The 25,029-nt window shown below is 39.9% G+C and overlaps 1 protein-coding gene across 1 annotated transcript in view; it reads left to right on the top strand.

The window, feature by feature from the left end:
• POU6F2 (POU class 6 homeobox 2) overlaps positions 1-25,029 on the top strand; it is a 461,711-nt gene that overhangs the window by 377,016 nt on the left and 59,666 nt on the right. The window contains exon 6 of the mRNA XM_056113393.1: positions 7,531-7,674. Coding sequence (XP_055969368.1) covers positions 7,531-7,674 — 144 coding nt within the window. The remainder of the gene's footprint in view (positions 1-7,530; positions 7,675-25,029) is intronic.

Here is a 25,029-nt window from a genome sequence, read left to right as displayed (position 1 = left end):
GACAGCAAAGTAAAAGGTCATACATGATGATGCTGCTCCACATGGAAAGTGACACATCATGGAATGTTCTGGAAACTTTAGATTTGAATAATCTTTCATGAGGCTTTGATCCCAGTGTCATGGAAAGTGTGCTTCTGTGAACTATGGTGCACTAAATGTATATAACTATTTTGATGATACACTTTTTCACGTTTTTCACTTTTTTTTCTATAAATATTGCAGGGTCAGACTTCCAGTAAGGTCCCAATCAGACCTAAGTCCCTTCAATTCACTTTTTTCTCAATTAACAGGTATTGAGTAAGACACTAGTCCTAGTCAGAAGTGGCACCCTTGTGATTTAAACATCCCTCAGAGACTCTACTGCCTAACACCCTCATCTTTTGGAGTTAGGGCTTCAACATTTGAGCAGAGTAGGGGATTGGTATAAGCATTTGGACCAAAGCAGAAAAGTATGGCCAGTTCATGAGACCTAGACAGTCTGACTCCAGAGTTCAAACTCTTAACCCTTTTGTTGCGCTGCTTCCCCTTCCAAGGGGGGATGGCTCATTCTGTGCAGATCACATTTGTATGAAACTCTAAGCAAGTATCTCTTTGTTGGTGGGGCAAGAGCATACCCAGTGTTAGGGCCAGGCAGTATTCAGGGCATGGGTCCACACCCAGCACTTTGAGGTGTTGGCCTGTGGTGCCAGAGCTTGGACATCTGGGTATCCTTGCCATGCTCTACCTGCTAAGTCACAGTGGCACTCTCCGCTCTCAGTAGCCTCCACCCTTCTCTCACTGAACCCATCCCAGACAGCAGCCCCAGAAGCTCCAACTCTAGATTCTGCCCACGGTTGGTTACTTCCTGCTTCCTCTTGCCTCCCATGAAATCCCTTTTCTCACTGATTGCTTACCCCTTCAGAGTAAAAGCAAATAAATCTAGAATCAGTGCTGTCTCTTCACACTGTGCCCAAAAGAGACTGAGAAAAATATCTGAGATGAGGACAACAATGTCTTACTAGAGCAGGTTAGTATTAATATTACAACAAGATTAGTATTCCACCAATATATCTGGAATCTCTGTTCTCTGAGAGTGGGCTTTACCCCTTTGAGGGAAAAAACTAACTCCAAAAAAGGCTTTTTTCAGTGACTTCTTTTTTGCACCAAGAGCAAAGAGTCACAGTACCCAAGAATTTGATTTCCTCCCATCACCTCCATTCCTGGGCCTGTTAAACTGAGAGTATGGGTGTGAATACCCAGCTTCCTGGCTTTGGGGTGAGAAGGCCAAACTTGCATTTCTGGGCTCCTAAGTATTAGATTTCCTTCTTTCTCCTACCTGTTTTAGGGAAATCAAACTTCAGATACTAGGTAATTTTTAAAATCTCCCTATTAAGTAAATAGGTGAAATATAGATGGATTGAGAGAAAGAGAGAGAGAGAGAGAGAGATATGCAAAGTAGATCAATAGATTTCTGTCTGTATAGCTGTATGTTGAAACACTAGTATAAGGTTATCAAAAAATTAAAAATAAAATAAAACTTGTTCTGAGACTATACTGAGATTATTATAATTATGTGTTGATGAACTGAAGGAACTTTAAGAGGTTGTGGTGTCCTGTCATTATTGCCAATCTCATCTACTCCAATTGGAAACACCTAGCAAAAAGTTGAATGCTTAGCATGCAGCACATTGACATCTACAAGGATCTAGGGCAGAGAGCAACAGCAAAGTTTATCTCAGTATTAAAACACACGAATAATTTCTAACTGTTCTAATAGCTTCATAATAATCACGAGACCAAGAAAAAGCCTTGTGGGATAAAACTCCATATTAAGTAGGTTGTTGAATGTGGCCATTGCTTCAATATTAGTCTGTTACTCCTTTGATCTTTTAAGAGAGACTTGAGGATTAAAAGTGGAATACTGATTTAGTTAAGAGCCCTAGGGAACTAGGAGACACTTTTTCCACATATTTGGTATATAAAAAATTGAGAATCTAATATATGTAAATAAATTTGAAAAGCCACAGTTGCCCGCCTCTTTCTAGGCAACCACTGCAAGTCATTTTCATACTTTAAATGAGTTATGAATTGTGATAAATGCATTTATGAGAATCCTCATTCTGAAACAACTGGCACCACAGTTCCAAGATTCTAAATTGAAGAATTAGTAGCAAAAGAACTGCTCAAAAATCTATACTCTATAAAATTCACATAGCTCATGAAGAGAATGATAAAAACTATAGATCATAGGTAATTATACCACAAAGAAAGTTTCTGCACATGCTACATTTCTAAAGGCCTCTCAAGTGAAGGTATAGTCATTGAATATGTCACCAAGGCCACTACCAGCGATGCTCAGGAGTTATTCTTAGCTATAAACCCAGGAGTTACTCTTAGTTATAAGCTCAGGAGTGTCCTCTGATGGTCTCAGGGAAACATAGGCAGTGCCTTGGATCAAACCAGGGTCAGTGGGGTTTCAAGTAAGCACCTTAACACCTGTATTATCTCTCTATCCTTGAGTGTTGCCTTTCTTTTTTCCCTTGTAAATTAGGGGCCACATCTGGTGGTGTGCAGGGAGAAGAGAGGGGAGGAGACCAAACATTTCTTTTGTTTTATTTTAATAATATGTTTGATTTCTCTATATACTATTAAGTACCTTCCAGGTCCATCCATAAAATTGATGAGAATTTCACATTTTATGTCTCCTTTATAACTTTAACTGAGAAGTATTCCATCTTATAGAAATACTACATCTTTATCCAGTTCTGCAATGATGGATGCTTAAATGGAAGAAATCTGAGTTTTTTTTTACCAGGGCTTAGAATGTATGCTTCAGAGAAAGAGAAGATAAGTTAGGACTTAGAGAAATACACCATTCCATTTCTTACTAAAGCCATCTAACGTGACACTTATGTGGTGTCATTTATATATAATATCATCTAAAAGCATTCCCTAAAGAGACAGGAGCAATCTTTTTCTTCTCATCACTGTTTAGTGTCCACAGATGACAAGGGTAAGCACATCATTAGAGTTTAAAAAAACTCATTTTTTCTCATAAGATCAGATCTCAATATCTACATTGATACATGGATGTAGAAACAAACCATTCAAATTCCTAAAGGAAAGTTTTTATAAATCTTTTTCTCTATGCCTTCACTATCAACTCAGAAACTGTGGGACAGACTTAGTCATTGTATTTTAAAAGGAGGCAAAAATTAAATTTCAACATGGATGTCTTGGTGGAAACCTACATTTCTACCTTGGTGGAAACAACTGTACTCTTTGTAGAGTATGAGGTAATCGACTGTAAGATGGTCTCCAGGTTGTATGTCACTTGACAGTTCTGGCCTCAGAGCCAGAATACAATTTTTTGTCTAAAATTCGCTAAATTGGGTATGAAAATCAGACATGAAATGTCTAAGACACCAGGTAAATTCATGTTTTAAGAACTTCTGGTTTTTCTCACCTAATATTTTTAGTCTTTTAAATCATGAATCTCACCTTATCTAATAATCATTTATATCTAATCACTTCCTTCATTCTGCTATTTAAAACTAAGACAAAATCTATGAGGAAAATTAAAATTTCAGTTACTTCTCTTCACTTTATCTCTAAAATCATAAGATATTTATGAAAATGAGTTATAATTCTAATAAAAATCCTCATGCACAGTATATGAACTATGAGAATAATTGCTAGTTGTTTTTTGGGGTTTTGTTTGGTTTGGTTTATTTAGGTTTGATTTGTTTTGGGCCATGCCCAGCAGTACTCAAGACTAATTTCTGGCTTTGCACTCAGGAATCACTCATGGTGCGCTCATGGGACCACATGGGGTGCCCGGGATTGAATCTAAGTCAAGGACATGCAGGACACCATCTTACCTGTTGTACCCTCTAGCCCACAATTAGTATTTATTAATAATAATGATACATGCTAAGTGTTGTTCCAAATGTCTAATTTTAATCAGAATTCTCTGATTGGTGCTATTTATACCATTTTTCTCATTAACAAAAATGAGACATGGTTTACTTAGTCACAAACCAAAGTTTCAGAAGCTAATACTCTCAGCTATAATAATGGGTCATCAGAACTCTGGAAGTTTGGAGCTGTTCCTTTTACAAATGCTATAAAACAATTTTTAATCATTCAATAATTCTCTAAAAATTCTGGAGGATGGAGGGAAGATCAATTGTCTTAGAAATTCATATTTCTATGAATACATTGATTATTTGAAGACTCTTAAGCTATGCTTTGATGTATTCAAGGAGCAGAATCCATTTGGATGTAACATGAGAACATTAGCCCTCAGTAAGCCTTTGCTTTATGAACTTCCACATTTATAAATAAGTATACAATTCAGCATGTCTTTATTGAAAACTATCAGGTACATTGACACTAAAAAACTTTTGGCAGCCATTTCAAAATAGCTGGTCCCAGAATGCTACCATGTTCATTATGTACATTTACTGTACTGAATCACTCCACTGTCGAAATCTACTCTGTGTCTCCCATCAGGAAGAAGTATTGATAGGCACACTGCTCATGTGACATGTCTGGGGACAATACAAAGTGACATGACCCAAGGTGATGAAGACAAAACCTACGGCTTTCTTAGAGTCCCCTCCACTTCCTGCCACATATATTAATATGTATTATATCCTGCCTTGGCATTTACAGGCAGAAAAAAAAAACAAATATTTATGAAGCTATATCCATCAGCACCACCAATGGTCTACCTGAAATTATGTCAGCTTACAGATTGACTTGTTCCCAGTAGGTGTACAGTCAACACCATTTCACCTTCAGTTCTGGTTCCAGGGCATCATCCCATGCACTAATTCACAAAGACCTAAGGGCACAGGTAGAGTTTTCTGGTTGAATTTTCTCCATTAAAAGGAAGAAGCAGTAAAAGAAGAAACAAATTTTATTTCTACTTAGGACCAAGATAAACAGGAAATAAACATTTTATGTACAAATATTATGTGCACATTGTGGCTGCTAAAGCAGTTTTCCGAAGTAGTAGAAGCATTTGTGTCCCTCACCCTATAGAGCAAAAGCTCACCAACAGGATGATGAATAGATCATCTTACTTTCTACTTTGTGTTATATTTAGAATAAGAATTTATGATTGTACAATGACCAAACTCATAGCAAATACATCAAACTATTGATATAATACATTATTGTCCTAAATGTAGAAAATTCTCAATTGACACCAATATAGGCTATCTGGGGAGTCATTCCATAATTTCCAATATGAAATTTTAATTTCCCTAGATATTAGGGAAATGTCTTACAACTTCTAAAGATATTTTCTCCTTACTCATAAAAATAACTTTTTCCAAAAATAAATAAATATTTTCTTCAGAAACCATTCTGCATGTAGTCATGTAAATTCTTCAACCAAAATTCATGAACAAAACTGTATTTTCAGTACTAAAACTAAACTGCAAAGAGTTTAATCCCTCCTTGAAGATGAAGATATTTAAGATATCCCTGGGATCCAGGAATTTTATTTTCATCTCAATTCCTTCTTTTAGTCTTTTTTAATTAATTTATTTTCATTGAGGTCCTGTGGTTTACAATAATTCTATTAACGATGATTTCTTGTGCACATAATTCTAACACCACAACCATTACCAGTCTTATCATTTCAATTTGCAGCACATAAAAGAAATGTAAACACAGCAGCTAACCAGAGAGTGATGTACTGATAGATTTTTTCAGTCCTGGACTTTGCGAAAAAATACCCCTCAAAGGTTCCTTGCACTTTTGAAGTGGAAGAAAGAATTTAGTATAAACTCTTCAACACTGACTAACCAAACCAAAAAAACAAAAGAGAAAGATATTTCTCTAAACCTATACTGTTACTTGCCTCATATGTACTGTAAAAATCTACCTAGAAAACTAAAATAAAGACCAATATAAATTTCAAGTCCCATGGTGGAAATCTGGAATAAGACAGAGTTTCTCTTTTGACTGATGAATGAGAATATTTGTTCTCCTTTAAAAAAATCTCTATTGCCTTTTCAAGAGAGATAAAAGCAAAAGACATAAAATAATGACTTTAGAATAGATTTCCATTTTTTTAAAAAAATATGCTAGATCAATGGAATTACTGTATAATTAGCTACATGAAATTTGGTTATAAATAAAGAAATCAATAAGACAAGAATATCACATTAATGAAAAAGAGTTCTTTTTCAAATCCCTGTCTTTACTAATGTTTCTTCTGTCAATTAATACTGTCTTCCTTATAGGATAGTATAAATGCCAGGCAAATTTCCAAAGGAATTGAGTAATAAAATATATTTTGAGGGAAAGAACAAAAAAGAGAAAAGAAAGAAAAGAAAGAAGACAGGCTGAAACAAAGGATAGAGAAAGTAAAAAAGAAGCATCTTTAAAAGAGCTACCAGAACTTGAATTAAGAATGGAATTATGTTTTTCTCACCAAGTCTTAGTCTTGGCAGGTTTCTGCTAAAATGCAGGAATTTCATGGATGTGGAAACCAGTGATGAAAAATGCATTATTATACACAATTGTGGTACTTGAAAGAAACTATATGGGAGGAAAAAAATATAACACCCAAGAATAAATACAAATGAAATTCATGTATCAAAACCAATACTGTGAAAATAGTTTAAATGTTTCTTGAATTTATATCTAGTCATTAACCTAAATGCAGATTTTAGTTCATGCCACCATTCTGCCTCATGGTCAGAAGGCCTGAAAACCTGTGGCGTGGAAAATTGGCAGGATAAAGAATATTGAATTGGTCTCTATGGAAAAACAGATTTTGGCAGCCATGACTCCCCAAAGCAGGTGACCCCTCCCCTCTTTAAAGCTCTCTGTTTTCCTCCTGTCCAGGAAAGAGGCCTTAATTTCCCTAAACACCAGCTGCTGCCCACCTGCCCAGAAACACACACTGTGCTCCTTGAATCTCATGGTGATAGTGAGTGCCCCAAGACCGAGACGGAAGCCTGGGTTCATACTCTTGGGCACAGGGAGCAAAGTTTCCACTCAACAGAGAAGTCAGAGAACGAGGCAGGTGGAGACATGAGTTCTACGCCGTGCGTTTAAAAGCTATCGTGATCCACCACAAAGATGCTCACTGAGAAGTCCCTAAGATCTGTTCCTTTTTTCCTGCCTCCACTTCTAGCGCCCTCCAGTTTTCACCCCAGATTTTGTGTGGTTGCCCTAAGGAAAGCAGACTTTCCCTCAGATTTTTTTTAATCGAAAGGGAAATGTCCAGGCACTTTTCCAAAATCATTTCTCCACCCGGACGGATCACCAGGGCAGGCCCAGGGCAGGCCGGCTCATCCACCCAAACTCTCCCCAGCCCAGGATCTTTCTGCAGCCCCGTGCTCTGGAGAACAGCAGCTCCTTCCCGTCCATCTCATCCCCACCTGTCTCAAACCCCAGGGCTCCTAGGGGAGAGATTTCCCGCACGCCCTGCAGTGGGTTGGGCCCCTTGCATGAGTCCCAGCCGTCTGTCGCGTGCGCGCCTATGCCTCTCCCTCTGGTTTCACCTGCTCTTTTCTCTCTTTGCAGCTGGTTAATAATCCGCTAGCAAGTCAGGCTGCAGCGGCTGTAGCGGCAGCCATGGGCTCCATAGCCAGCTCACAGGCCTTTGGCAATGCCCTCTCCAGCCTTCAGGGGGTCACGGGTCAACTAGTTACTAATGCACAAGGACAGGTGAGTGGGAGATGGGAAACAAGAGTGCATTTTTATGGCAGATTGATCTCGGAAAGGAAATGAATTTCTTTTGCATGACAGTGATATGTAACTGCGTCTGTTTGAGGCAAATAAATAATGTTTACTAGCAATGTCAAGAATAGGAAAAGGGCTGGGAGGTGTTTCTATGTTTCAGAAGGCAGATTTTTTTCCTTCCCCAGGATAATCTAAGTTTTATCTTCTGTCTGTATGATAGTTTATGTTATCACCTTAATTGAAGAAAACACTTTTCATGAGTGGGACATTCTTTTTTTTTAAAAATTTTATTTAGAATGTTTGTTTTGCTTTTAGTTCTGTTTTTTTTTTTGCTTCTTTTCACTTAGCTGATGAGTAAACTTTGAATCTTCCTCCCTGATTGCTCAAATATTTCTAAATAAGCCTTAAAGGCAGTTTCTGAATGTGATGGGATATTACTGATGTTCTCAAAACACAAAGAAGGGAATGGATGAGTCAGGGTGAAGTCAATTGAGGCAGCGATACCTGCCCAGCTCTGCTGATTCTCAGCACATCTGGCCTCCCCCAGAGACTGTGGGTTTACTGCAGTTGGCCAGGCCAAAGGACTACCACTGCCATGTCCCCAATTTACACACAAAGGCACCCAGGGCACAATCACCAGGACTGTGAGAGCTTTCAGGTATGAGTGGCTCCTTCAGACCCTCCTAGGTGCTGCAGGAAAAGCAAGGGTGAAATTCATGTGCCAGACATTGGGGTGGAGGGGAGGGAAATGCAGAACTCATCTTCATGGCTCGGGCACCTCATTCTCAAATGTCGCTGTTTCTGGTGAGTAAACACCAGGGGAAAGGAGCTTGCACTCCACGCCCAGTCTTCCTCCTGGAGCGACTTAGCCAATCACGTTGGGGCATCGTGCTTGGCCTGCTCTGTGGAGAGCAGAATTGCGATGTCTTGAAGCTTGTTTTTATTTTACATAGAGTAAACAGAGATGCATTCTAAGCTAAACCATCTCCATCTACATCCCCAGGGGAAAAAAAGCTGACCTTGTTATATTTCCTGGGCTGGTTGTAGGATTGTCCCGTCAGAATCCCAAGGGCTGAACGATGGAGCTTGTCAAAGAACGGCCCCAGGTAATGAATCATCTTATCACAGAGCACACCACACATATTAAAGGAGGGTTTTGTGAATATCATGCCCTCCACTGTAACCTTTCAATGTCAGCTTTAACCCTTGCTCCAATCCCTTTTCATTCAAGGATCATTTTATGCAGCCCACTCTTAAAAGAGGCTGTCATAAGCCTAATAAGATTTCTGGAAGGATGGGATATTGGCATGGTGGAAGAGATGATTATAATATCTATAACTTATACCCAGATGTGATCAGTCCTAGAAGATTTTTCCTAGAGTTGTGCCTCAAACAGAACACTGATTTATTCCTGCCAGGCTGCTGACCCCAGAGATGTAAATGTTAAGATTGGAGAAGGGGAAAAAAAGATGTGCTTGATGTGTGACATGCATTTTCTTCCTATTTTTCTGTTCCAATGTCTGAGAAAATGTGCCTCACCACTTGAATATCTGTGATAGAGAAAATGCTTTATTGTTTTCAGGACTTCTTAGCAGATTATTCTTATGATCAGATGGCTAATCATCTTGCCTTACAAACCCATCCCCTTTCCAAGGGCTAAAATCACAACCTTTGCTTTGTTAATCTTTATCCATTTATAGCCCTAGAATGATATCTCCCTTTGCTCAGAAACACTCATAAGAAAATGATCTTTGAAAAACACCTGATTAGTGTCAGGAGTGTGTCTCAGTGGTAAAGCACATGTTTCTCATATATGAGGCTCTGGGTTTGATCCCTGACATAAAAAAAAAGGCTTGCTTAGTACTATGCAACTGACCAAGAGTTGGTTTACTTTAAATTTTATTTATTTTTGAACTATTTTGATAGCTTATTTGCCAGAGTGGAAAAATATTACATTTCCAAGGAAACCAATAGCGCCCACTCAAACTTTTGTCTGAGAGTTGCAGAAATCTGCCCAATGGCACCATGCCTTCTGCTCACATAGGAAGAGCCCAAGACACTCACCTTTCCAGCCATGAATTGGCCACATACATGTAAAACTATGAGATCATCACACAACAGTCAGCCCAGAAAATGCTGCACTGTACCCAGTAACTTTTGTTTGCAGTTGAATTACATTAAAATAAAATGCCAAAAAAAAGTTATTCATTTTAAGAAAAGCATTTAGTTCCAAATCTTACCCAGGAATGTTAATGTTAATGTATTTTTAAATTATATTTTTATTAAACTTTTCTTGAGGTGGAAAGTAATCAGGTAATTCATGATCATTACTTATCATTTTTAATCAGTAATAGCTATAACAGAACTGAGATGAATAAAGGTAAAGGTAAAGGCCCTCCCGTTGATCGTTGATTTGCTCGAGCGGGCCCAGTAACGTCTCCATTGGAGACTTTGTTGTTACTGTGTCTGGCATATCGAATACTCTCGGTAGCTTGCCGGGCTCTCCGAGAGGGGCGGAGGAATCGAACTCGGGTTGGCCATGTTGGCCGCTTGTAAGGTGAATGCCCTACCCGCTGTGCTATCGCTCCAGCCCTGTGCTATCTTTTATTTTATTTTTATAAAGTTATTCACGATAATTTATTACACTCAATATTCCAACACCAATCTCACCATCATTACACCTTTCCTTCCTCATTATTTCTAATTTTCCCAACCACCACCCAAGCCTACTCCAATAATAGGCCCTAAATGATTTATTTTGTACTGCTTGTTACGATTAATTTGCTAAAGATGGTCAAAAAAGGGGCTGGAGCAATAGCACAGCGGGTAGGGCATTTGCCTTGCAAGCGGCCAACATGGCCAACCCGAGTCCGATTCCTCTGCCCCTCTGGAGAGCCCGGCAAGCTACCGAGAGTATCTCGCCCGCATGGCAAAGCCTGGCAAGCTACCCACGATGTATTTGATATGCCAAACACAGTAACAATTGTCACAATGGAGACGTTACTGGGGCTGCTCAAGCAAATCGATGAACAATGGGAGGACAGTGACAGTGACAGATCAAAAAATATTTCCTTAAGAAAAAGAGTGTGGTGACTGGAGCAATAGCACAATGGGTAGGGTGTTTGCCTTGCGTGCGAACAAGCCAGGTTTCATTCCAACAACCCATATGGTCCCCCGAGCACCACCAGGAGTAATTCCTGAGTGCATGAGCCAGGAGTTACCCCCGTGCATTGTTGAGTGTGACCCAAAAACAAAAAAAGAGAGAGAGAGAGAAAGTATGTAAAGATTGTAGTATCTCACCCTGAAGCTATTAAGCCCTTGTATAACATGTGGTTACAGTTTAAGCCTTGTGCATTAATATTGTCTTAATCAAGATTGGTTGCCTTTTACTTTACATTCCACCCAATGTGGTGTACTACTCCTGGTATATCAGTGGTGTAGCATATGAGATGTTGTGCAACAGGAATTCTAAAATTTTTATGAGGTGAATACAAATAGAGGTAAATTTTTAACTTGATGGTGACTTTGGGGTCCAGAAACATCTCTGCAGTTTACTGATCTCTTTCGTGATTTATTATGGGTATCTGTATCATAGCCAATTAATGAGTTTACATGGCGCCAGATGCAGTTCATGGGTGTGACTGCCAGGCTCCCAGAAGAACAGGGAGATGGGGAGAGGACACCCATCCCTGACTCCATGAAAGCCTGGAGATTTCAGTCACAAAACCTGCATACCTGATTTTTTCAACAAATTCATTCCTGGATGTGGGGATTGGCCATGAGCATGGCAGTAATTGGGTTCTAGAGGTTTTTGGCTGTCTGAGCTCTTTTTAAGTAGGTGAAGGGCTACTCAGAAGGGTGCCCAGGATATGAGACTCAGCCTGGCATGGGGTCTGGAGGATTTCTGCAGCTTACTGACCTCTTTGGGCATTTATTTATGAGTCACTGAGAATATTCCAATCCTCCTTGTTTACTGAATCAGTAATTCATACAGGTGTAAAAGCTAGGCAATTGAATGAGTTAAAAATTATGTGAGTCCGAAATTGGTTAAGAATCAACTCTGTGATCTTGAACAAATTACTTGAATTCTATGAGTTTTAATTGACTATAAAATAAGAATAATAAAACTAAGTCCATAGATGATTAGTATTAAATGATGTTTAAAAACAATTAAAATTTAAAAACTACTGCCAAGGTACTTGAGTAAACCTTTTAAAATGCAGTCTATTGTTACTATAGCGGGTAGGGCGTTTGCCTTACAAGCGGCCAACATGGCCGACCTGAGTTCGATTCCTCCGCCCCTCTCGGAGAGCCCGGCAAGCTACCGAGAGTATTCGATATGCCAGACACAGTAACAACAAAGTCTCCAATGGAGACGTTACTGGGCCCGCTCGAGCAAATCGACGATCAACGGGAGGGCCTTTACCTTACCTTATTGTTACTATAACTATCATCATTATTATGATTTAGAATCTTGTCTAGAATTTCCCAAAAACCTATATTTAGTTGTATGTATAGTAAAAAAGTAGACAGTAAACAGGCAAAGAACTCCAGAGCCAAATTACCATTTATCGCCGGTAAGACTTACCCTGGTGTCTCAATTTCTTCTTCTGAAAAATGGAGATAATAACGGTGCCAACTTCTAGGACAGAAGTGTTTAGAAGGGAGCCAGGCACAGAGTCATCATTCAGTTATATGCCTCTCAATGACCATGGTCTATAATTATTAAGATGCTATGTATTTTAGCCATTTTTGGTTAAAATACATACATGCATTTCATTCTTGTACAGAAATCTGCTGTGAGTATGAGAAGTTTGAGAATATGGGAGTTCTCAGGGTAGTAATAAAATCACTTAATCACAATTATGTGACTTTAGGGAAATCTTATCTTTGTCCTGCATAAGGGTGTGTATGTGTATATACTTCTAGCATTCAGTGGGCATGGTCAGGATTTGGCAAGTAGCTTTACCACTGATTGGCCCCATGATAGAATTGGCTTCTTTGTGCCCCAGGCAATATCTCCTTATTGTTATTATTGCAGAAAAGTAAAAGCAAATGAAATTTTATTTTATCCTGGGGCTAAATTTTACATTTTAACTGAAGCTCAAATGTTTCAGATAAAATTAGTTCTCTACCTCTGTGAATTTTCCTTGAAATGGCAGCAAAACGAGTCAAAGACCCTTCAGTTTTCAAAGAGTCAGATTTATTTTTTGATCAACTAAACATTCTTTGTTTAAGTATATAAGAAAAATATTAAAGGGGACTTGTGTATTTGAATTATCTAAGATCACTTGATCACTTTACTTCCCGTTGATTGTCGAGTTGCTTGAGCGGGCGCCAGTAACGTCTCCATTTGTCTCTGTCGCGTGCTAGTGTAGCCCAATGGCATCTGTTCGCTATAGGAACACGAAGAGCCTCAAACCGATCGTTCATGATCTTGATGAAGAAATCTGACCATCTGGTAGGTGAGCGGCCACGCGGTCTTTTGACATTCCATGGAATCCAGTCGGTAACAGCTCTAAGTCCAGCAGTCATCTTTAAATCTCACTACGTGACCAGCCCATCTTATTTTTGACACCTTGGCAAACGAGGCAGCGTCCCTGATTCTTGATCATCGACGGATGTCGGAACTCCAGATTCTTTCTCTTACTTGAGTGAAACGTGATATTCCAAGCATAGCTCTTTCAAATCCTAATTATCTAAGAACACATGTGAGTCCATGTGCTATTCTATGGATAAGTGATGGCTGAGCAGTACTGCAGAAACATTTGCTAGAAGAGAGTAGGGCGGCTTCCTTAAATGACCACAAGTTCACAATCTAAGATAAACAATCTGCTGATACTAACATTAATCTATGCATTTGATTTATAAGACACCCCTTTAATCATTCAAAGCCATTGATGATGAAGTCTCTCTTCAATATTTGTGAATTAGAGAAGGGTAGATAGAGAAGCAAGTATACCACTACTACCATATCTGTCTGCACCAACAGGAAATCCATTCTATTGTAACTCTCAAATGTAGTTTTCAGTTTGTCTTATAATTAAAGAATCGCAATGTTTACACTGGGATTTCACAATGAGTTATAATAACAATCTCATTAACATCTCTAGAAGGCAAGGGAGCAGTTGCAAGAGCTGTAAAGGAGTTGAGTCTCATTGGGATACATTTCTACCTGACCTGGAATAAGATTTTCTAGGCCTCTTTCACTTTATCAATAAAACTTGAGTGATAAGTTACCTCACATACATTTGCTGTGCGATTAAATATGATAATAGCTGGGAAAGTGCTTATCAAAGTTTCTCATCTTTATGTCTTAAATATTGAACAAATGACATTAACTTATTAATCAATTCATAAGTTATAGCTATTTTTCGGGTTTTTCCAAATAGCAATTGACCTGGGAATATGAGTTGCTATAGTAGTTTCCACATAATTTAAATAGGTGAGAATCTTTTAGAATAAATCATTGCAGGATGAACAAAGATAAAGTTGTAATAAATACAAATATCTCAGCTGAAAGATTGAGAATGTTGTTCAGGATTTACCTACTGAGTCCTGCAGGCATTCTGACTAGGTCTGTGTAGATCTACCAAAGCCACAGGGGTCCACCATTTGTAAAACTATGTTTGAATCCTATGCAAAGGAGAAAAACTGTTATTTTGACAATGTGACTATAGCAAATACGGTGCATTAGATATGTTCAGCTAAAGTCAATTGATTAGTTTCACATGTGCTTTTACTGTGTTAATCATAAAGCATATTAGATGCATAGAAAATAAAACTTATTGTAAAAGACAACTTGTTCAGTCATCTAGATGTTAACATTTTGCCAGCAAAGCTTCCTGTTCTCTTGCCTGGTTTTGTTTTGTTTTTCTTCGGGGACACATCCTGCTGTGCTCAGGATCATTTCTGACAGGGTTCATAGGACCATGTGTAGTACCAGGGATCAGCCCTGTTCATGGTGCTCAAGGCAAGAACCTCCCCTCTATACCATCCCGCTTCCACTTTCTTGCTAATTTTTCATAAAATAAGATGTAATGGCTAAAGCTAAAGTCTTAAAGACCCACTCCCCCCCTTCCTCCTCTTTTTGTCAAAATGAATCCTATGATAAAGTTGGTGATTTCATTCCAAGTAAGTTTTTTCATTTTTCCCACAAAAATACTGAATAAAAACGTTGTAAAATCATACCCAGATTATCATTTTTAAAAACACACACAAAAATAACAAAATGATGACTTATTTTCCATAAATAGAAATAAAACAAATCTGTCGAAAAATCAGAGCAGGTCTCTAAAACTTCAGGGGCCTGTGCCTCCCAGTTAGGAAAAGAATAGGTTATTTACACACTAGTCAGCACTGTCCATTGGGAGTGAAGTGGACCATCCACTGCGTCTTCCCAAACAAAACGCAGAACAGTCTAACAAAAGGTTTCACTTTCTCAATTGAAAAAAAATGTAAAAACTAAATCACATCCAGTGAAATACATATCAAATAACCTTTTGACCAGAAGAATTGCATTTAAAAAAAAAAAAACAGTTTTAGTAGAAACAGGGAGATTGGTAACATGGGATTGGTAACATCATAATAATGTTAGCCTGGTTTCATCGGAGTAGTAAAGATAAAACAGTACCAGCAATAACAACCTCCTTCGTTCTACTTCCATGGGCCGCTCCCCCTCCGAGTCCCCTGAGGGCCCTCCAGGGTGGGGGTCCCGTGTCCCCGGGCTCACGACCTCTGGGCCTGATGCTGGTCCTGGCTGGAAGGTGAGAGCAAGCACGCTGTAGAGCCCTGCAGGGTCAGCGCCCCGTCCCCCTTGGCATCGGAAAGGAAACTCCCGGGGTTGTTCAGGGTACCTCTGCCCGACAGCGCTCTCGTGCCTCTGAGTGCAAGCACCATCCAGGCATGTGCCCGGAGCGAGGGCTCAGAAGGACTCACACAGCTGCGGAGCTGTGGGGGCTGTCTTTGCACCCACTGGCCCTCCGAGTTGGGGGTCCAGCATTAGGGTGAGGGGCGCTGCAGGCATCCCCTGCGGTGGTCCCTGGACAGGCCTTCCTGCAGCCACTGCCTGCTCAGTGGGGTGGGGTCTCCCAGCCCCCAACTCTTTAGGTCGGAATTGTGAGAACCTGCTGCAGGTCTCCCGCCCGCCCGCCTCTCCTTAGAGGCCCCACAAGCCAACGGAAAAACCTAGAACTAAAGGCCCCTCTGAAATCCCTCTTTCTATGCTCCCATCCCCCAGCAACACCCAGCTAAGCAGCTTGTTACGAGCAATTAGGGGATGTGAAGAAATACAAAGTACAAAATGCGTAACCCTTATGGCGGATTCCCCTTGGAGATTGCCAGAGCAACAAAACAATTGGGGTTTGTTTCTGGTTTTGTTTTGGCACTCCATGTCTTCTCTTTCCACACTTCATTGTGAGTATTTTATATTCTTAGGGACAGGGAAAGTTTTCTTGTACAGGGTCCTGGAGTCCTCTGAGTCCCGCCAGGAGTGATTCCAGAGCACAGCCAGGACAAGTTCTGAGCACCAGCGGGTGTGGCCCAAAGGCCAAACACAAATAAAAAATAAATTAAAATAAGAAAATATATAGTAGCCCATTTAATCAATGAAGCAACCCATTCTCAACAGGTAATAAATTTCAAGGTACCATTTACAGAAGAAAAAAAAAGACAAAACAAAACTCCCTAGTAACTGCCTGACTTCTCAATCTTTATCTCACTTTATGTCTTACATTCCAGTTTGAACCTCCTTATGGCAAAACGATTTCACAATGGCAAAAAAATGTTCATAACGTCCATCCAGCCTGCAGAACTCTCCAACCATTCTTTCTCTTAGGCTTAAGCTTAAACCTAGCAACTTCTTAGGTTTTAGCTGAATATTCCTTCAAGCTAAGTGATTTTTAGGGGGGAGAAATCCCAGAAATCTCCCATGCCTTCACCGTAGGGCTGGTGTCATCTGTGCCCCCAGAGTTCAGCTGGCTCCTACAATGTCACCTTTAGTGAGTGGGAAGCTGAAACCAGAATCCAGAATCCAATCCTTCCTCCCAAGCCATTACCCCCTCCTCAGATTCAAAGCCTTCTGCTCACTTCCTGAATGCTCTACCTGTGCCCGACTCCAGCACTTTCATAAAGAAACCTCAAGTTCTAGACCCTGAGCCTCAGAGACCTCTTTTGAGGGAATATAAAAACACGCTTAAAGAGAAAGAGAAATAGGGGCCAGAGAGATAGCACTGCAAGTAAGGCGCTTGCCTTGCATGCGTCCAACTCAAGGTTCGGTCCCCAGAATCCCATCTGGTCCTTTGAGCACCACCAGGAGTAATTCTTGAGTGCAGCACCAGGAGTAATCCATGAGTAAAACCTTAAAAAAAAAAAAGGAAACACACACTTGGAACCATAAAGAGCTTTTATACTGCACTGCCCTGTAGCACAGTCCTCCCATTGTTCATCGATTTGCTCGAGCGGACCCTGTAATGTCTCCATTGGAGACTTTGTTGTTACTATGTTTGGCATATCGAATACATCACGGGTAGCTTGTCAGGCTTTGCTCTGCGAGTGAGATACACTCAATAGCTTGCTGGACTCTCCTAGAGGGAGGGAGGAATCGAACTCCGGTTGGCCGCGTCGGCTGCGGCTACATGCAAGGCAACGCCCTACCCTCTGTGCTATTGCTTTAGACCAAAGAGCTTTTATACATTAACAAAACAAACATAAGATATTCTGTTTATTATTATAACCTTTTGTTGTAGGGTGAGGGAGCTGGGCAAAGACATTGATGAAGTGAGGTTAGTTTCTAAAGTAATGAAATCGCTTTGAAAAGTTAACCCAGGAGAGATGTCATTTACCTGGTAGATTTACCTCGTAGATAAAATAAATTCAGTATTTTTAAGATTATCCAAGAGGCTGCTGCTGATGACTACTTTTTAGTAATTAGTTTTTAGCAAAAAATAAGGAATGCAATGGGAGCTCCAAGGCTCAGTGCTTTTGCAATTAGAAGATAAAATTTAAATTAATCTGGGTCTATGGGCTAAAAAAGGAGCAATACTGGATTTTGGTTTAACGACATGAGAGCAATATCAGTTTTCCTGCAAAACTGGGGTGCAGAGTTGGGAGGGTACAGGCGCACATGGATAATGCTGCCCTCCAGTACTCCGAGGAGCAAGGTGGCAATTCTGGCTTGCAAACTCAGAACCTTAAAGTGCTAGTGCTACCATTGAGCAAAGCCCTTGGCTTATCTACAAACAACCATTACAGTTAAATAGAACTTTACTGGAAAGAGGGTTAGGGAGGGACATAAAATTCACATGTAGATCTATTTATCTTCAAATAAATGTTTTCTGTACTGTTTATTATACTGTAGACCCAACAAGCTACAGACAGCTTTCTTGTGAAATCATTAGTTGTTGTCATGATATATTCTTCCTAATGATAAAAGCATTATCTTGTCAACTCAACAGGAAAGAAGCAAGATATAGATTAAAGATACCTAGAAATGGAAAAGTCACAATTTGGAGCACTGAAAGGAGCCAGGTTCAAATTCAAATATCCAGAATATGCCTTTGTACAATTCAAACGAATATAATAACTAGTCATAGGCCATTGCTCCAGATTGTGAAGTATCCATTTGACGAACAATGTTGAATTATTCCTGAGATGTCCTAAGGCAGAGTTCAGAGAGTGGCAATAAAGTCAAGATGTGATATAACGTTTTGACTTTTGGTTTTGGTTTTTCTTTTTGGTTAGGGGAGGGGGGCATACCTAGAGGTGCCAGGCTTCTTCTTGGCTCTGTACTCAGGGATCACTCCTGGTATTGCTCTGGGAAGTATAAGGGGTGCTGGGAATCAAACCTGGGACAGCTACATGCAAGACAAGCACCTTATCTGCTGTACTATCTCTCTGGAGCCTGTCTTATCAGGAAAATTGGGGGGGGGGGTGGAGGTTATCTATAGTGCTCAGAAACACTGTTCTTAGTGTAGTGCTCAGGGGTCACTTCCAGTGGTGCTGGGAGAAACATGCTTTTCGGGGGATCAAGTCTATATCAAAGCATGCACTCATGTGAGTTCTCTCCCTGGGCAAAAATGGAACACAGTTTCATACCAATATGGAAATGGCATCAATCAAATACACATTATACAGTGCCTAGATCTGACACTTGGCAGTAGACAGTCAGAATGGTTAGTCCTTCAGGGTTACAGAGTTCAACTGTGCAAATGCCTCCATGATCACAAGAAAACCAACCCATGGTCAAGTGCATGGGTAGGTACTCAAATTAACCCCACCCTAAACCTCTCTGCAGCTCCAGGAAGGTTTCTAACCTTACTCAGCTGCAATTTTCCTTCCCTTACATTGACAACAGTAGTTTTTTCTCTGGAATGTTAAGAGAATATGTGCAAACAATATTGAAATTAGTAAACTACACTTATTGAGCACTTTCTTCATACCAACATATATTTAGCATTCCAAATATTATTTTATTTTATATTTACCATGGGGTGGCGATATGGTAGTGGTTGAGTACATGTCTTGTATATGTGAGACCCTGGTTTCAATCCCCATACAATGACAACATTTAAAACATAAGATAAGCAACCTGAGTGATAGGACAACAGGCAGAGTACTTGCCTTGCATGCTGTATGTCACACTTGTTTTGATTCCCAGTATCACATATGTTCCTCTTAGCATTGCCAGGAGTGATCTCTGAGCATAGAGCCAAGAGTAAGTCCTAAGCCCATACCACTGGGTACCACGCTAAAACAAAAACAAAACAGAAATAAGGTCATATGGCATTTAAGCATTTCATCATTACCACAGCACATAATATGATTCTCTCCTTTGTATAGACTAAGAAAACTTCCAAGCCACCCAGCTGGATATGGCAGGACTCACACAGTTTTTCTGATAACATGTTACTCTTAATTATTGACCTCTAATAGTTACTTAAAATGTTTTGCTTTGTACACTAGTGTATCCTTTGTGGCTAGAACAGCATCTGTCATGAGTTAGTATATGCATAGTAATAAAATCTGTAAGCATGCTGCAAAAATTCATCATCTCATTTTATTCTCACAATAATCTTGTACTATTATCTCTAATTTACAGTTGAGGAAACAGAGGCTCATAGAAGCTGATCAGTTTCCCTGGGGCAATATAGTAAGTGAAAGAGCCTGGTAAGAGTGCTTCAAAGAAGGCCAGCTGCTCTCTGATGAGGCTGCGTTCAACACGCCCGGTACTGATGGCATCAATGTAGAGCTTTCTTCATCCACTGAAAATGACTGCCCTAAGGGGGGTCTTTTAAAATATATTGGCTTTATATAAAATGTTTTAAGCAAAATGGCACCTACTATTAACATAGCAGATAAAAAGTGGTATTTGCCTATCTCTTTAACTTTATCCAATTTTTGAAAACTACAAACATGTCAGGAGTTGTTGTAAAGGGTAAAGAATAATGAAGGTATAAAATGCTTGGCTGATGCCCTGGCACATTCTGAGTTTCAAGCAGGCCTGTCTCTCTCAGTTGTTCTCTGGACCACCTGGCCTCGGAATCCATAATCCTTCCAATAAGCATGAAAGGCCAGTGTGATGCTCCTGCGTCGCTGCCCACATTTAATAATAGAGCAAGCTGGCTCTGTTGTCTTGGACAGATCATTGGCAGCAGAGGGCTAGTTGATGTCTAGTTAACTTCAAGAATATGATTTTTGATTGCTAGAGAAAATAGAATCCATTTTAACTTTTATCAAAATGTTCTTTATTTAATCAAAAGGCTGAGTCACCAAGATCTCACCTATTAGGTTCATTTTACTGCTGTTGGTCTGATCTTCCAGAATCAAAACATTTCTATGCAAACTTTGCAAGACAAGCAAAGGAGGTTAATATATATGTCCATCTAGAAAAAAAAGAAGCTCGGTCTTTATTTACACAGAATTTAAGTATTGATTGAAAAATTTTTAAAAGATGACAATGATCTTCTTAATTAAAGTTAGACTATAAAATAACTAGGTTGTTTAACATAAATGGTGGCATCCTTAAGAAGAAGAAACCTGGGCTGGAGATATAGTACAGTAGGCAAGGTTTTACTTTATCCAATTTTTGAATACTACAAACATTTCAGGGGTTGTAAAGGGTAAAAAATAATGAAGGTGTAAAATGCTTGGCCAACCCAGGTTTGAGTCTCTGCACCACACATGGTCCTCTGAACCCTACCAGCAGTGATCCTTGAATGCAGAGCTTGACATAAACCCTGAATACAGCAGGATATAATCCAAACCCTGCACCCCCCATCCAACACAATAAATCTTATACAGTTGAAATATACAAATTAGATTAACACAAAAGTGAATGAATGACATGGCATTCTGCTCAGGATACTGAGAACTTAGTTTTATTTTTTGAGCTCACAAAATCAAATCAATTTTTTTTTTCTTTTTGGGTCACACCCGGCGATGCTCAGGGGTTACTCCTGGCTTTTCACTCAGGAATCACTCCTGGCGGTGCTTGGGGGGGGGGGGGCATATGGGATGCTGGGAATCGAACCCGGGTTGACCGCGTGCAAGGCAAATGCCCTACCCGCTGTCCCTCAAATTAACTTTTAAATATTCAAAAAGTGCCTTTACTATTGTTAATGCACAGGGAGATAAGGTAAAAGAAATGGAATAATATTGATTGTTTTGCTTATCTAGACTTGTTCTGACACATAAGATGAGTCAAAAAGCATTAAGAACTTATCCTTCTCATAAACCAATATGATGTCACAAACATTGCTAAAAAATGTCTCACACGTTTTAGAGAACTTAACCTAATTATTTTATTACTGAATTATGGAGAGTTAATAGTATAGTAACTAAATACCTCACTCAAGTACATTTTTTAATGTGTTACTATACCACTGTACCAATGTCCACATTTCTTACCTATATGTGTATAGTAAACATATAATAAACATATAGTTAAGAAATAACTTAATGCACATATTCATACATAATATGCCTATGCATTTGAATTTGTGAATGATTTCATTTGATACATGTTTCTGATAGAGAAACATCTTGAAGTCTCCAACCTTAGGGGGTCGGATAGATTGTACAGTAGGCAGGGTGTTGCCTTTGCACTAAGTCAATCTGGTTTGATCCCCAAGACCCAACATGGTCCCCAAAACACTGCCAGGAGAAATTCCTGAGTTCAAAACCAGGAGTAAGCTCTGAGTACCACCAGGTGTGGCCCAAAACTCAAATAAATAAATAAATAAATAAATAGTGTCACTGTCCTCCCATTGTTCATCGATTTGCTCGAGTGGGCCCAGTAACGTCTCCATTGGAGACTTTGTCGTTACTGTGTTTGGCATATCGAATACGTCACGGGTAGTTTGCCAGGCTCTGCTGTGCAGGCGAGATACTCTCGGTAGCTTGCTGGGCTCTCCAAGAGGAGCAGAGGAATCGAACTCAGGTCGGCCATGTTAGCTGCGTGCAAGGCAAATGCCCTACCCGCTGTGCTATCGCTCCAGCCCCCCCCTTTTTTTTCTTTCTTTTTTTTATTAGTGAAACACCATGAGGTACAGTTGTAGACTTACAAGTTGTTGTGCTTGGGTTTCAGTTATGCGATGATCGAGTACCCATCCCTCCACCGGTGCCCATCCTCCACCCCCACCAATCCCAGTATCCCTCCCACCCCCTTATCCTCCATCCCACCCTGCCTCTGTGGCAGGGCACTCCCTTTTGTTCTATCTCTCCTTTTGGGTGCTGTGGTCTGCAGAAGAGACATTGGGTGGCAGTCATGTTCGGTTCATAGACTACTTTCAGCAGGCGTCTCCCATCCTGGGCAGATCTTCCCAGCACCCTTTATTTGGTGCTCCCTTTTCTATCTGAGCTGACTTTACCCCTAGAGTGTGCAGCTGGCCCCTAAGCCATGGAGTGAACAACCTGGTATTTATCACAGCTGTTCTCGGGTGGTAGTCTCTTATTTTGTTACTTTATGTTACCCAGATGAATGCCATCTTTCTATGTCTGTCCCTCTCTTTCTGACTCATTTCGCTTAGCTTAATATTTTTCATGTAGTACCACTTGTATGTAAATTTCATGACTTCATTTTTTCTAACTGCTACATAGTACTCCATTGTGTAGATGTACCAAAGTTTCTTTAACCAGTCATCTGTTCTCGGGCACTCAGGTTTTTTCCAGATTCTAGCTATTGTAAACAGTGCTGCAATGAACAAACAAGTGCAGATGTCACTTCGACTATACTTTTTGGCCTCTCCGGGGGCCAGCCCCTTTTTTGATCATCTTTAGCCACCTATAAAAATAAAGAAGTAATTTTATGAGGAAAAACTCATCAGCATAATTCTAATGAGGTAGGGTATTTGTGGTGAGAAATGAGAAATTCTGTGGCCTCACCCTAGTGATATTATATATATAGATATATAGATATATATATCACTATATATACTTATATATATGGCTATTGAGGTTAAACTGAGGAATCAGAAAAAACGTTACAATGGTCACTGTCACTGTCCTCCCATTGTTCATTGATTTGCTTCAGCGGGCCCAGTAACGTCTCCATTGTGACACTTGTTACTGTGTTTGGCATATGGCAACTGTGTATGGCATACCAGTTACATCACTGGTAGCTTGCCAGGCTTTGCGGGTGAGATACTCTCAGTAGCTTGCTGGGCTCTCCAAGAGGGTCGGAGGAATAGAGCCTGGGTTAGCTGGGTCAGCCGGGTCGGCCAGGGTGGCCTAGTGCAATGGTACTCTATTAATATTGATAAACAACATTTTCCTAGCACCAAATTTAACAGGCAGAGTAAGTAGTCCACACAATAGACTATAGGGCAGACTAGCAGTCCTGGTGTGTGGAGGCTCTGAGTTTAATCCCTGGCATCACCTGGACAACTGACCACCTCCAGTTCTAGCCTTAGTGGCCCCCAACACCCCTGAGCCTGAGAATTGAACCATCCATTGTGCGCGGCTGGATGGAATATCACTGGAAGTGACTTTTAGATCCTCTAATACTGCTCAGGAGTTTCTCTCTAACCTCCCAAAATCTTTTTTTTTAATTTTTTTAAATGAATCTCCATGAGGTACAGTTACAGACTTACAAACTTTCATGCTTGCATTTCAGTCATACAATGATCGAGTACCCATCCCTCCACCAGTGCCCATTCTCCACCACCATTGGTCCCAGCATCCCTTCCACCACCCTCACGCCGTCCCTCCACCCTACTCCACCTCTGTGGCAGGGCATTTCCTTTTGCTCTCTCCTTTTGGATATTGTGGTTTGCAATAGTCTCTCTCTCCCTTTGGGTGTTGTGATTTGCAATACAGACATTAAGTGGCCATCATGCTCAGTCTATAGTCTACCTTCAAAGCACATTAATATGCATGTAATTGCATAATAGTATGCATATGTATTATATTATATTTATTGCATATAATACTGCAAATACATGTAATTTCTTGGGGAAATTTAAAATAGGAACCAGGAAATTGTGATAAAGCATCTTGGACGAGTACAGCAGCCCTTCTTCCTTAATCCCATTAAAAATGCCTCACAATGCCCTGCCACAGAGGTAGGGTGGGATGGGGGTGATGAGGGGAAGGAGGGATACTGGGACCTGTGGTGGTGGAGAATGGGCACTGGTGGAGGGATGGGTATTCGATCATTGTATAACTGAAACCCAAGCACAAAAATTTGTAAGTCTACAACCATACCTCACGGTGTTTCACTAATAAAAATTTAAGAAGGAAAAAAATAAAAATGAAAAAATGAAAATGCCTCACAGGTCAGAGATTGGCCACCTATGAAAATAAAGAAGTAATTTTATGAGGAAAAACTCATCAGCATAATTCTAATGAGATAGGGTATTTGTTGTGAGAAATGAGAAATTCTGTGGCCTCACCCTAAAGGACATTAAAAAAGCATAACTAAGAGGAAATTGAAAATGTAATATATGTTAGAGTGAGGACAACTTTTTCTGATTGAACAGGCAGATAAATATAGCTTGCAAGTATCAAAATACATTTAATTTTGTCACAACAATGGATAGTCTCTTCACAGAAAGTATTTGAATCATTTTGGACCCATCAGACTGGGTGGTGATAAATAGATCTTTTAGGATTCTTGGGTGGCTTCACTCCCCACCCTATTATTCTTAAAGATTTGTTTTTCTTTTTCATAATCATTTAAATTCAGCTTTACAGCCTGATGCACTCACTGATGATACTAAATAAGTGAAGTACTTTCTTAAGTAGCTGCCAAACATTTCCTTCACTAATTCCCTCTGTTCTGAATAATTTAGAATGTTAGAATTTTCTGGTCCTTGATTTAAGATTTGTGTTGTTTTGTTTTGA

The sequence above is a fragment of the Sorex fumeus genome, unplaced genomic scaffold (assembly GCF_029834395.1).
Source record: "Sorex fumeus unplaced genomic scaffold, SorFum_2.1 ptg000020l, whole genome shotgun sequence".
NCBI lineage: Eukaryota > Metazoa > Chordata > Mammalia > Eulipotyphla > Soricidae > Sorex > Sorex fumeus.
Note: the sequence above shows the minus strand (reverse complement) of the source record. Positions and strands in the feature narration are given on the sequence as shown.